Source organism: Syngnathus floridae, chromosome 12 (assembly GCF_059516105.1).
Source record: "Syngnathus floridae isolate MCC-2025c chromosome 12, RoL_Sflo_1.0, whole genome shotgun sequence".
Lineage (NCBI taxonomy): Eukaryota > Metazoa > Chordata > Actinopteri > Syngnathiformes > Syngnathidae > Syngnathus > Syngnathus floridae.
Window position 1 is genome coordinate 10,793,245 of NC_142424.1, and position 13,916 is coordinate 10,807,160.

The following is a 13,916-nucleotide window of genomic DNA, read 5'->3' on the forward strand; positions in this document are numbered from 1 at the left end:
ATATATATATGTGTATATATATATATACATATATATATATATGTGTGTATATATATATATGTGTGTATATATATATATATATATATATATATATATATATATATATATATATATATATATATATATATATATATATATATATATATATATATATATATATATATATATATGCTCATTTGGATTCATTACAAATCAACTGAAATATTGCAAGCCTTTTATTATTTTAATATTGCTGATTATGGCATACAACTTAAGAAAACTCAAAAATCCTATGTGAAAAAGTATACTAGTAGGGTATTCAACTAATCACTTGAATCATCTAATTAACTCCTGAGCCTTGAAAAACACTTAGCTTGGTTCAGTAAACTAAATCACAAGTATGGGGAAGACTGCTGATCTGACTGCTGTCCAGAGGACCATCATTGACACCCTTCATCAGGAGGGTAAGACACAAAAAGAAATTTCTCAAAGGGCAAGCTTTTCACAGAGTGCAGTTTCAAAGCACATCCACAAAATGTCTGTTGGAAGGGGGAAATGAGGCAGGAAATGCCGCACAACCAAGAGAGATGACCGCAGCCTTAACAGCATTGTGAAGAAGAGTTGCTTCCAGAATTTGGGGGAGCTTCAAAGATAGTGGACTGAAGCTGGAGTCCAGGTATCAAAAGCCACTGTTCACAGACATGTCCAGGAAATGGGCTACAATAGCCGTATTCCCATGGTCAAGCTACTTCTGAACTCAAGACAACGGAAGAAGCGTCTGACTTGGGCTATGGAAAAGAAGCACTGGACAGTTGCAGAGTGGTCCAGAGTCCTCTTTTCAGACAGAAAGCAAGTTTTGTATTTCATTTGGAAGTCAAGACGCCAGAGTCTGGAGAAAGGCTGGAGAGGAGCAAAATCCAAGTTACTTGAAATCCAGAAGTTCCCACAGTCAGCGATGGTTTAGGGAGCCATGTCAGCTGCTGGTGTTGGTCCACTGTGTTTCATCAAGTCCAGAGTAAATGCAGCTGTGTACCAAGAGATATTAGAGCACTACATTCTTCCGTCTGCTGAAAAGCTCTATGGAGATGATGATTTCATTTTCCAGCATGATCTGGCACCTGCCCACAGTGCCAAAATGGTGCACTGACCATGGTATTACTTTCCTCGATTGGACTGCCAATTCCCCTGACCTGAACCCCATAGAGAATTTGTGGGGTATTGTGAAGAAGAAGCTGAAAGACACCAGACCCAACAATACAAATGAGCTAAAGGCCGCTATTGAAGCATCCTGGGCATCCATAACACCTCAGCAATGCCACAGGCTGATTGCCTCCATGGCACGCCGCATTGATGCAGTAATCCGTGCAATAGGATTCCCAACCAAGTACTGAGTGCATTAATGGACATTTTTAAATGTTTGATTTTGTTTTGCTGTTATAAATCTTTTTTTTACTTGGTCTGAGGAATTATTCCAATATTTTGAGATAGGATTTTTTAGTTTTCTTAAGCTTTAAGCCATAATCAGCAATATTAAAATAATAAAAGGCTTGCGATATTTCAGTTGATTTGTCATGAATCCAGAATGTATTACTTTTTTTTTAATTGCATTTCAGAAAATAAATAACTTTATCACAATATTCAAATTTTCTGAGACAGTCCTGTATATAATACTTGAATTCAGTCACAAGATTATATGGCCTAATTCTCCTTATTACTATTTTGTTTGTTTTCAATGTGGACAAAATCTGCCTTTTTTGAATGGGAATGATTTCTTAAAATATTTATGTTTTTTCAGTGACGTGAGATGACGCAAGTGAAATATTCCTGGGCTTCTGATGCAGTGCATCATGTTTTGTCCTTAACGTGACTTAACAGCAGCACCAGTTACTGCAGCAGACTTGGACCCATCAGAAAAATTAAACCAGTAGCCTGTTGGCTAAGCTCCAACATTATTATGTTGGACCCAACATCAACAATAAAGGCAGTACTATTTGTATGCCTTTTAGGATGTTAAGAATCAACAAAGCAGTTTTAGTTTTGATCAGTATAAGGCAAACATATACATCACATCGGGTGGCCAGGCAAAAAAAAAAACAACTAACATTCCTGAGTGTCTATGTTATAAAACATTAACAGTATTTCATTTGATTGTAAGTTGATATTTTAATGCATAATGAAAAATTCATGAATACAATCATTTTTGTATTGAGCCTCCACCAAAGTCCACCCATGTCTTTTACTGAAATTCCAGTGTCAGTTCTCACAAGACATGAATAAATTACAGTTCAACTTCTGATTCATTCTGTCTTCTGCAGCTTCCACCAGCACCACCACTACAGCCAAGACTTCCAGTCATGTGACACGCTGTAGTGATAGCCAGAAGAACTACTGTGTCAATGGAGGGGAGTGCTTTACCCTTGAAATCATGCCTGGCAGCACAAAGTTTTTGTGCAGGTAAGAAGATGGAACTTAAGACACTGCCTTTGAGTCAACCTCAAGTGAGTGTGTGATGGCTTTGTGTTTTGTGTTTTACTGCGTTCTGTCCCTCAAGCTACTTTGGAAACAATTTCATGCTAACACATTCCACTTTCTTGACAATGACCCTTAAAGGCAAGCAAGGAAACTCTACAGCACAAGTAGCCTGGAAATCTAGACTCAATGCTGTACCAGTGATTGAGTCCGGCTAATTCACAGTGATGCGTTGCGGTGTCTGTACGGAAGACATTTTGACTGCAATGCAGATCGACTGCGGTGCATGTGCAGTGCGTGTCCCAAAATCTGCACAGGCGAGACCACAAGATCACGGAAGTTCACGGTGAAGAGTTGAGTTCACGTGATAACAACCGTGTACATAGAGAGCTATCTTAAACAATAGCCATCCTTTCGTTACATTGATACACCTTTCGAACATTATTTCTGGGACTTTGGCTTTTCTACCATAGTGTCGTGTTCTTTAAATGAACCAATATAAACATGGGACAACTGCATGGTTGTCGATACCTTCTTCTATCTTAACTGCTACCACTACCATCATCTGTGTTGTGTTTAGGTGCAAATGGGTGGGAGTGACAAAGTCCTTAATCGGTGTCACGTGCTCCTCCTTCTGAATATCTCAATATTTTTATCTCATTATCTGACAATGTTTAGGGGATTTAGGGGTTTTGATGCTTACAATCAGCTAGTGTGTAACCCAGGTCGTGAGTAACGCAGCTGGTGAATAATGTGCTGGAGTCATCTAGTTTACATTATAAGGTAAGGTAATTTGTCTGATCTTACTTGAACATATCCCCATTGCTACATGTGGGTCATCAAGTAAGAATGTGACTTTTTTTTTAATTCACCATACGCCAAGGTTTTACTCCCACATCAGTGTTTTTGTTTGTTTTGTTTTTTGTCCATCTTGTTTGTCCTGTGTGTTACGTACTGTTATTCTCTTGTCCTTTCTACCCATTGGCCAGGTGCTTGACCGGATTCACTGGGCACCGATGTGAACAAGCTGTGCTTAAGAAAGTCTCAAACCCAAAACGTATGTGACCACTGTATTCAGTCCCACATGTCATTACTGGTGTTTCACTCTCATGTTTTGAAAAGTTGAGAAGTTCATCTTTCTTTTATGAACAATGATGGTTAAATTTGGTCATAAGAAAGCCATAATTAATTCTGTGATCTGGTTTTGATCGAGGACTGACGTCTTCCTTTGAGAGCAGCAATGAACTGAAACTTGCATGACCTTCGGCTTCATCACATCCCATTCTGGTGTCCGCCACTGAAAAACAGTCTTTTTTTTCTTCTTTTTCAAACACCCAACCCACTACTAATTTTACATTCAGTACGCCCCTCCAACACCAGCGTGTAGGCTGACACTTGCACGTACAATTCTAGATTGTGATTTTTAACAAAGTTTCTGATCAAATGTCTGCAAACACTGGGATTCAAGTGACCACTGGGGGCTGAGGCTCCTCCTTTGGTCTTATGAGTCCTGTGTGTCAGAGCCAATGCATTCCCTAGGTTGGGCTTCACAGAAACCTGTATTTGGAAACCACAGAATGGATCAGTCCAAGTGGCTACCTATTTACATGCACATTTCAGTCATCCGCTTGAAGTACAAAAGAAAAAAAAAAATCCAAAAGATTTTTAATTGAAATCAAATTTACGAATTCCAACTAGACATTTGTCTAGCTTGCCCTTCCTGTCAACACCAGTGATGACCATTGTGGGTTATTCTTCACTTTTATTAACTAACTGCCTGTCTCCTCTTCTATGTTTCTCTTTTTTCCTAATCAGGTGTCCAAATGAATTTACTGGTGATCGCTGCCAAAAATATGTAATGGCCAGCTTTTACAGTATGTCTAATTCCACTTGTCTCTCCTTTTTTAATGTTGCATGTTTAATTAGCTGTATGTGTTTTGTGACTCCTTCCATGTTATGCTTCACTATAAACCTGCAGATAGGCTGGTATGATTTTTGCATGTTTATGGTTTTGCTTCACTATGTTAAAGCTACATGCAAATTTGATTAAGTACACACACACAATTACATGTACACACACACACGCACACACGCACACACACACACACACACACACACACACACGTTCTGTTAAAAAAATAGAAAGGAAACAACAGAGATGTAAAAACTTATTCATTATGCTAAACTATACTAATGTTCTAAAAATGCAGTGCACAAATAAAATCCCCGCTAGTTAACACTTTTACCCTGTGGTACTTCTGATTCAAGTATTCTCAAAACCCTAATTTGAAACCCTACTTTGAAACACTAACCCTAGTGTGAAACTCTATTTTGAAACCCCAACCTTAGTTTGAAACCCTAATTTGATTCAATAATCCTAGTTTGAAATCCTAACCCTACTTTGAAACCCTAACCCTGGTTTAAAATACTATTTTGAAGCCATGAACCTAATTTGAAATCCTAATTTGAAACACTAACACTAGCATAGGTGTCAAACTCAAGGCCTGGGGGCCAGTGGCGGCCCATCACATCATTTTATGTGGCCTGCCAAGACAAATTGTGGATCAACTCCATGTGTCAATAATAAAATTCTAACGTGTCTTCACTTTTAAAAACTACAGATATTGCGATGAATTTCTATCACTATTCATCTTTTTCAAATATTTGAACAGTTTTTACTAGTCTCTGATTTCAAAGTGAGTTATTCATCAGTTTGTCATGTAGCTTATACTGTATATAATATAAGGCGTTGACAGTCATAATGGCCCTCCGAAGAAAACTATGAGGACAATGCGGTCCCCGACAAAAATAAGTTTATCACCCCTGCCCTACTGCAAAACCCTAACCCTATTTAGAAGCTCTAAATTGAAACCTTAACACTATTTGAAAGTCTAACTGTAATTTGAAACCCGACATTGAAACACTAACCCCAGTTTGACACTGTAAGCCTTAGTTGAAACCTAACTTTGAAATATCGTAGGTGGCCTTGTTGGGGGCACGAATCACCAATGGACGCACAATTGTGGTTGCAAGGCAGTCTACAATTGCCCATGTCTCAAGTAAATCTGAAGTCATTCAACCACTGAGTTGAACCCCTCAGGAGTTGCATATAATCCATTTTATTAACTTTTAAATATATAATTGTCGGTGCTTATTACATAACCCATCTTTATTTTGATTTTTAATTTTATCACACTTCATAATCAGCAAATGAATTTCATCTAAAAATAATCTACATTCTCCCTGTCACTGCTGCTACATGAACATCTTGGATTTGAATTTATGGGTATGGACCATCTGACTTTAATTCGTTTGAAAATGTAAGCCCTCAGTTAGTTTAGCTTGTCAAATGAAGGGGTCGTACATCCAGAATTGGTAGCACAAATACAATTCTTTAGACACTAAACCAGTGGTTCTTAACCTTAGTTGTACTAAGTTCATTTTATCTTCACTTGTAAATTAGTTGATTGGTTCTTTTATCACAGACAAATTATTTAGGTTGTTTTATTTACCTGACATGTTTCAGCGTGTACTTTCGCCTTCATCAGAGTGTCACTGGTGTAGGTGTCACGTGTCTTTATCAGCTGATGAATGAAGGCTTGGCTCAGCTGTCATGGAGCTTAACCTTGTTGGAGGTACCGAACTCCACCAGTTTCATATGGGCATTCACCAAACCCCTCGTTAGTGATTTTTATTTTTTTATTTTTTAAATTCAAGATATAGATGTTTTTCACTGGTGCACAAAATGAGCCGTGCATGAACATCACCTTGTTCAAAGAACAAAACCAACACAATGCCTAAACTCACAACAAATTTCATACTGGCAAATCAGGATTTACACAGTAAATCTGGTTTGTTTGGACCTCCTCAGTGGAGGCTCTGTCGAACCCCTGAGACCGAGTCACCGAACCCCGAGGGGTCGATCGAACCCAGGTTAAAAACCACTGCACTAAACCAATTAAAACAAAAGAACAATTACTAATTTGAACAATTTCCTTTACAAAACATACATATAAAATAGCAATTGTTTGAACACCAAATGCATTCATTTTGAAAATGTAAGTCAGGCAAACATTGTCTGATTTCTCCATGAAAGGGTAATGGGGTTTTAAATATCTGATACCGTATGTTTACATCCCTTCAAATATTTCTTTAAACATATCGTGTTGTCGTGTTTTCTTCAATGTGATTCCATCTTGATACACAACTGTCTTGCTCCTTTATTTTTCAACCTCATTACCATTTCCATCTTCTTTACTGTATATCCCCATTCCCTCGTGCTGCAGTTCTTGTTTTGCTTCTCTTCTACAAATCTTTATGTCCGACTAATGTTTGTACACAAGTGATTGCGTGTGTGTACGTGTGTGTGTGTGTACGTGTGTGTGTGTGTGTGTGTGCGTGTGTAGACGATGTCGTATTGACTTTATATGTACCGTGTTGGCCCGAATATAAGACGACCCTGATTATAAGACGACCCCCTCTTTTTCAAGACTCAAGTTTGAAAAAAGACTTTTTGAACACCAAATTAAGTTTTTATACAGAAAATAATTACAGTACATCTGACACAAATGATTATAACAATATATTCGAGAGAAAAAGCATGTTATTTTGCCTCATTCAAATCATATAAAACTGTCTCTCACATCTTAATATCTGAACATTTAAATTTGTAAACTTAAGTGCAATCACATTTGTAAATGAATGGCTTCTGGTTTTTGAAATGTAAATAAACCAATCACTGTGATAAAACAACACAATTGCAATAACTGCATTAACCATCAAAGTAAAGTCTAACTGTAACTATAGTCTTGAAACAAATCTGAATAAGGAAAAACATTGCAATAAAATAATGCAAACTACTACCGCTATTTTTATTTTTCTTCTTCGCGACAGGGGTTCGCTTTGGCCTGGGGAGTTAAGTTCAGCATTCGCTTTGAAGATATCTGGCGCCATCTAGCGTTGAGAATGGGTTTAATGTCTATACCCCAAATGTAAGACAACCCCCACTTTTTCAGTCTTATTTCAATACAAAAAACACCGTCTTATATTTGGGCCAATACGGTATGTGTGTGTACATGTGTGTGACCGGAGTTTTAAAGAATGTACTGTCCTCTTTTTCAGAAGCTGAGGAGCTGTATCAGAAACGTATTTTAACAATAACAGGAATCTGCATTGCACTCCTAGTCGTTGGAATCATGTGTGTGGTTGCCTACTGCAAAACAAAGTACAGTATTCCACATTTTTATGGATGATTTTGTAGAACTAAAAAGTACAATGATGATACATTGATGACCTAATGGTTATCCATCCATCCATCCATTTTCTGAACCGCTTAGTCCCCACGGGGGTCGCGGGCGTGCTGGAGCCTATCCCAGCCGTCATCGGGCAGTAGGCGGGGGACACCCTGAACTGGTTGCCAGCCAATCGCAGGGCACACAGAGACAGACAACCAATCGCACTCACACTCACACCTCGCGGCTCGGTGGCGCACTGGGTAGCGCGTCCGCCTCACAGTTAGGAGGGTGCGGGTTCGATTCCACCTCCGGCCCTCCCTGTGTGGCGTTTGCATGTTCTCCCCGGGCCCGTGTGGGTTTTCTCTGGGCACTCCGGTTTCCTCCCACATTCCAAAAACATGCTTGGTAGGTAGGTAGACCTAATGGTTACAATAATTTAATTATAGCAGAGGTGAGCATTGTCAGTGAGCCTCCGTCAATATACTATAAGGCCAGTTAGGATGGATATTTAAGTCGTCAGCGACAGCCAAACAGCGTTGAGAATGGACGGCTCGCGCAGGTGTTACACACAGCCAAATAAAAGAAGAAATGAAATGAAATGAATAGAATAGAATAGAATGGAATAGTGTTATAAACCTTTTGGGGAATCCGATCACAAATACATTGTCCCATATTGTTTAGTATATTCCACAGATCATGAATCGGTGTGTGTGTGTGTGTGTGTGTGTGTGTGTGTGTGTGTGTGTGTGTGTGTGTGTGTGTGTGTGTGTGTGTGTGTGTGTGTCTGTCTGTCTGTGCATGTTGTTTTCATTTGAGTTTTTTTCTTTATTTGTTTTTTTTTAATTTGTTTATTTATTTTTTCTTTATTTCTTTGTGCGTTTCCTGCTATGTGACATGAAAATTACGTTATAAACGCTGATTGGCTGTCGTCACTGGGCCTATATAAGAGCCGGCCTGATATTCTGACAGAAACTCACTTACAGACTGACAATACCCACCACTGAATAAGCCATTTGCTGATTTCATGAGGAGAAAAGCCGAAAGGAAAAGAAGAAGATCTGCGCATGCGAGAATCAAGAATTGAAAGAAAAAAAGGCCACCGAATGATGGTTTTATATGATAGTATATACTGTCGGTGTATCTCTAATGGTATACCTTAAAACTAAAAGGCTTTAAGCCTTAAAATGACAGGTGCACTAAGTGCCATAAATAAATGCTGTAATGGAATTTATAGTCTTGAACGTTTGTGTGAAAAAAAAAAAGAAAAAATCACTATCGTAAATTATCGCAACCCTCTGTTCATTCTTCACAATTTCCCAACAGAAGGATCCAGACGGACAGAAAAGATAGACTAAAATTGTGCATTTCTTGAACACATCTTTTTTGTCAATATCTTGAAAGCGAAGGAACAGACAGAAATGTGAGAGCCAGAACATGGTATCACCCTGCCAACATAAAGAGTTTTCTAGTTTGTGTCACTGTTTCAATCGAGAACCACTTCCAATATTTGAATATTATAGTGGTATGTCATTTAAAAACTTAATCTTAACTATCAGGTCCTCCCATCAGAGGGCGCTCAGTGTACTGAGTATCAAATGACATAGATGAAGTAAAAACCATCAACTTTTTTGCTGATTGAAATAGTCCAACTCTCTATGTTGCCTTTCCACCTGTTTTGAATACCATTTGGTTGCCCAAAAAGAACCTTACTTAGAATGCACTGCATGATCCCGAGATCTGCAAGTGGCTGATTATATTAGTGTCTGTTATTGTCTAAAAATCTATGCAAGCATTTCTGGTACAAAACTTAAATGTATGACAAAAGCAATTACCGGAATAGCGTTTGTTCTGTAATTAGTCACCCTGATATACTTTGGGGGGGGGGGGGGGGGGGGTGTCAATAACTACAGTATGATGTGTTGTTCCAAACACATGCTGTACGTACTTAGTAAAAACGTAATAACGTTATTTAATGTAGGGGGAAAATGAATAGTTCAGCTCAGTGGTCTAGTGGTAGAGTGTCTGCCCAGAGACTGGGAGGTTGTGGGTTCAAACCCCGGCCGGGTCATACCAAAGACTATAAAAATGGGACCCATTGCATCCCTGCTTGGCACTCAGCATTAAGGGTTGGAATTGGGGATCTAGATCACCAAATGATTCCTGAGCACGGCACCGCTGCTGCTCACTTCTCCCCTCTCCCCCAGGGGATGGATCAAAATCACACGGGGATGGGTTAAATGCAGAGGACAAATTTCACCACACCCAGATGTGTGTGTGACGACAATCATTGGGACTTTTTAACTTTATCTTATATAGTTTTAGCACATCGTCTCTGAGTAGCATCATAATGTAGTACTGTATGTTTCTTCTAAAACAGGAAGCAGAGGAAGAAGCTCCATGACCGTCTCAGGCAGAACCTGAGAACTAAGAGGAACAAGCTGGCAAAATCAGCCAGCCGACGGCAGGTTTCCAATTTGCCGCTACAGGATTTGCAGCAGACCAACGTATACTTTAACTCACAGACATGTAATATAATCCTTCAAATGTAATGAATGGTTGATACTAATCACTTACTTTCTTTTTCAAAATGTTTTCATCGTAGTGTAATGGAGCAGCAATCCAACATGCAGCTGAGAAAGAGACAGAGACCACATTCTCCACAAGCAAATATGCTTTATCAACTCAACAAGCTACCACACTCACCAACACCTCCAGCCAAAGGTAAAGAGAGACTTGTTTGTACTGGTATCATGTGGAGGATTCCATGGTTGGTTCAGATGTTTTATACAGTAATCGTCAGTATTGCATTTCTAAAAGTAACAACTGATTCATATTTGCTCCATTTCACTTTGGTAGCCAACTTGACAGCTAAATTTATTGGCTCATACTCATTCTTATTTTTCCTGAAAGTAAGTAAGAACGAAAGAAAGTCAGAACACATTTGTTGCTGATGGAGAATGTTCCCTTCCCTCAGATAAGACTAAATAAATTAATCACACAATTTATCTACCAGGTAATATTGATATATCCATTTTTCATACATTACACCACAGAGCCATATTTTACGCATGCTGCCAAGGGAGTGATGTTAAGATGAGTTAGATCAAATGTGTTGGCTTTTTAGGTCTTTGAGGGTTTGAAACTGGATAAGACTGAGTTAATGCAGGCATTCTTTAAAGAAAATGCAGCCAATGGTACTTTGTACAAGTGATGTGATCTTAATCCTTTGCCATAAAAAATTACTTTGGATGTTGCAGTGTGCCCATAGTGATTTTGTCACTAGACTGTGTCACTTTTGACTCTTGGGCAAGGACCCTTGTTGTTGTAGGTCTGGAATTAGTATGACGCCAAATTTATACAACAGAAACTTTCTTGTGAGCTTGCAAGATTTTCTGGGGAGCATGGTTTTGGCTTGGTCTTGGACTGATGGAAGAGTAACTGGCTTGAAAGGTGCTTTTTCAGTACTGGTATTGCACATTGATGAATTATTGTGGATGGAGCAAAAGAAAAGGCATTGTAGCTGTTTTCATTGTGGCTCCAACTAACCTTTTAATTCTGACTTTTAGCATGCAAAGCAGATGGTTGTAAAAAAAATGATAAAAATAAAACAAAAAAGATAGACAGGGGGTCCTCAGTTTACGGCGTCGATCCGTTCGTACATGGCAATGTAAATCAAATTCCGGTGTAAGTCGGAACAGTAACAAAATGAAACAGTACAGTAATGGAAAAAGAGAAAACAATTCAAAGTCAAAGTCTGCTTTATTGTCAATTTCTTCACGTCAAGAAATACAAAGAGATCGAAATTGCGTTTCCTACTATCCCACGGTGACAAGACATATTACACATTCAAGTAAACAATACAAAAAGTAAAAATAAGAAGGCACATACAATGAATAAATAAGAGCAATGAATAAATAAGAGCAATGTGGTGGAAATGGTGCAATTGTGCATACAGCAGACAGTCAGTATGATAGCGCAAAAATACAGGAGGAGGAGTGCAAGTGGAGTAGTGCAAGGCAGGCATCGTGGCCCAAAAGGCCAGGACGTCATGTAGCCGAGGGTAGAGGGGGAAAGAGTGCAGGATCCTAACAGCCTGGAGTATGAAGCTGTTGGTGAGTCTGGTGGTGCGGGAGCGCAGGCTTCTGTACCGCTTCCCAGAGGGCAGTAGACCAAACAAAGTGTGAGCGGGGTGACTCACATCACTCACAATCGTGGTCGCCTTGCGGGTGAGATGGGAGGTGTAAATGTCCTTGAGGGAGGAGAGTGAAGCACCAATAATCCTTCCAGCTATGTTCACTATGCGCTACAGGGCAGCTTCCACCCCACACAGTGATACAGCTGGAGAGGACGCTCTCAATGGTGCCTCGGTAGAATGTGGTCATGATGGCTGGTGGAGCAATTGCTCGCCTGAGTTTCCACAGGAAGTACAAGCGGCGCTGAGCTTTCTTCACCAGTGATGTAGTGTTGGTGGTTCAGGAGAGGTCTTCACTGATGTGTACCCCCAGGAATCTGGTGCTGCTCACTCTCTCCACCACAGCACCGTCGATGGCCAGCGGCAGGTGTTGGGTGTGACTCTTCCGGAAGTCAACAACAATCTCCTTGGTCTTGCTGACGTTCAGCAGGAGGTTGTTGTCCCTGCACCATGTGGTCAGAAGGTCGACCCCCAACCTGTATTGAGTCTCGTCGCCCTTGGTGATGAGACCCACCAGAGTCGTGTTGTCAGCAAATTTCACTATGCGGTTGTTGCTTTAGGTTGCAGTGCAGTCATGCGTCAGCAGGGTGAAGAGCAGCGGACTGAGCATGCAGCCTTGGGGGGCCAAAAATTATTTGTTTGTATGTTCATTCTTTTCTCTTTGTCTCATGTCCCAATCACGCCACTGTTTAAATGATCAATTATTTTCGACATAATACTCCTGCAGTCATCTTAAATTGCTTAAAGTGCTCAGCGTGATGCTGCTTGAGATATTGTCGCCAACACGTACTACTTGAGGCCTCTGACAGAGGAAGTCCAGTAGCCAGTTGCAGAGGTAGGTACTGAGTCCCAGTTTGTCGAGTTTGCAGATGAGTCGTTGTGGTACAATGGTGTTGAAAGCAGAAATGAAGTCCACAAACAGCAATCTCACGTACGAGTCTCTTTTTTCCTGGTGGGTGAGGGCTGAGTGGAGGGCAGAGCAGATTGCATCTTCAGAGGACCGTTTGGCTCGGCATGCAAACTGGAAGGGGTCAAGGGTGGGGGGGAGAATGGATCTAATGTGTGTCATGACAAGCCGCTCAAAGCACTTCATGATGATAGGTGTCAGTGCCACGGGCCGGTAGTCATTGAAGAAGGGTGGGGCAGTTTTCTTCGGCACAGGTATGATGGTGGCAGCCTTGAAACATGATGGGAAAATGGCTTGCTGCAGGGAAGTGTTAAAGATGTCTGTGAAGACACCCTTAAGCTCCTCAGCGCAGTCCTTCAGCGCTCGACCTGGGATGTTGTCTGGGCCTGCTGCCTTATAGGTGTTGATAGCAGCAAGTGTCCTCCTCACGCTCTCGGCAGAGAGGCACAGAGGCTGCTCGTGTGGAGGGGGAGGGGTCGTCAGCGGACAAGTGCTGTTCTGAGCGTCAAAGCGGGCAAAGAAGCGGTTCAGATCGTTGAGCAGAGGGATGTTGCTCTCACAGCTCTGCGGTGCGGTCTTGTAGTCCGTAATGGTCTGAATGCCCTGCCATAAGCTTCGTGCATTCCTGCTGTCTTTGAAGTGGGCGGTAACCTTTCAAGTGAATGCCTTTTTCGCTTCCTTGATGCCACGGGACAGGTGCACCCTTGCTGTTCTCATGCCAGCTTCATCCCCAGCTCTGTAGGCTTCATCTCTGGCCCTCAGCAGCCTGAGGACATCCCCTGTCAGCCATGGCTTCCAGTTAGCCTGAGTGATGATGTATTTTGTGTGGGTCACATCATCAATGCACTTTGTGATGTAAGAGGTTAAAGAGTCTGTATACTCCTCTATGTCTGTCTGATTGTTGTAAGTGGCTGCCTGCTTAAACATTTCCCAGTCTGTTGTGTCAAAGCAGTCTCAAAGAGTATCAGAGGCTCCCTCAGGCCACACTTTTACCTGCTTGCGAACCGGCCTGTATGCGTTTACTTTTTGTCTGTATGTATTAGCATAACAGCGATATGGTTAGGAAGTGCAATGTGGGGGAGGGGGGTGGCTTTGAAAGTTCCTTTATGCGTAGTGTAGACCAGGTCCAGGAAGC

The 13,916-nt window shown here is 40.8% G+C and overlaps 1 protein-coding gene across 6 annotated transcripts in view; it reads left to right on the top strand.

Moving 5' to 3' along the window:
• Positions 1-13,916, top strand: part of nrg1 (neuregulin 1) — a 48,216-nt gene that overhangs the window by 17,160 nt on the left and 17,140 nt on the right. For 4 of the 6 annotated variants that reach the window (XR_015861678.1, XM_088391880.1, XM_088391879.1 and 1 more), the window contains exons 3-7: positions 2,295-2,433; positions 3,438-3,505; positions 7,570-7,672; positions 10,060-10,186; positions 10,285-10,403. Coding sequence is in view for 5 of the 6 variants with exons in the window: in XM_088391880.1 (XP_088248006.1) it covers positions 2,295-2,433; positions 3,438-3,505; positions 7,570-7,672; positions 10,060-10,186; positions 10,285-10,403 (556 nt within the window). In the remaining variant the exon portion in view is untranslated. Of the gene's footprint in view, positions 1-2,294; positions 2,434-3,437; positions 3,506-4,263; positions 4,323-7,569; positions 7,673-10,059; positions 10,187-10,284; positions 10,404-13,916 lie in introns of all 6 variants that reach the window. The other 2 variants (XM_088391877.1, XM_088391878.1) reach the window with 2 other exon arrangements.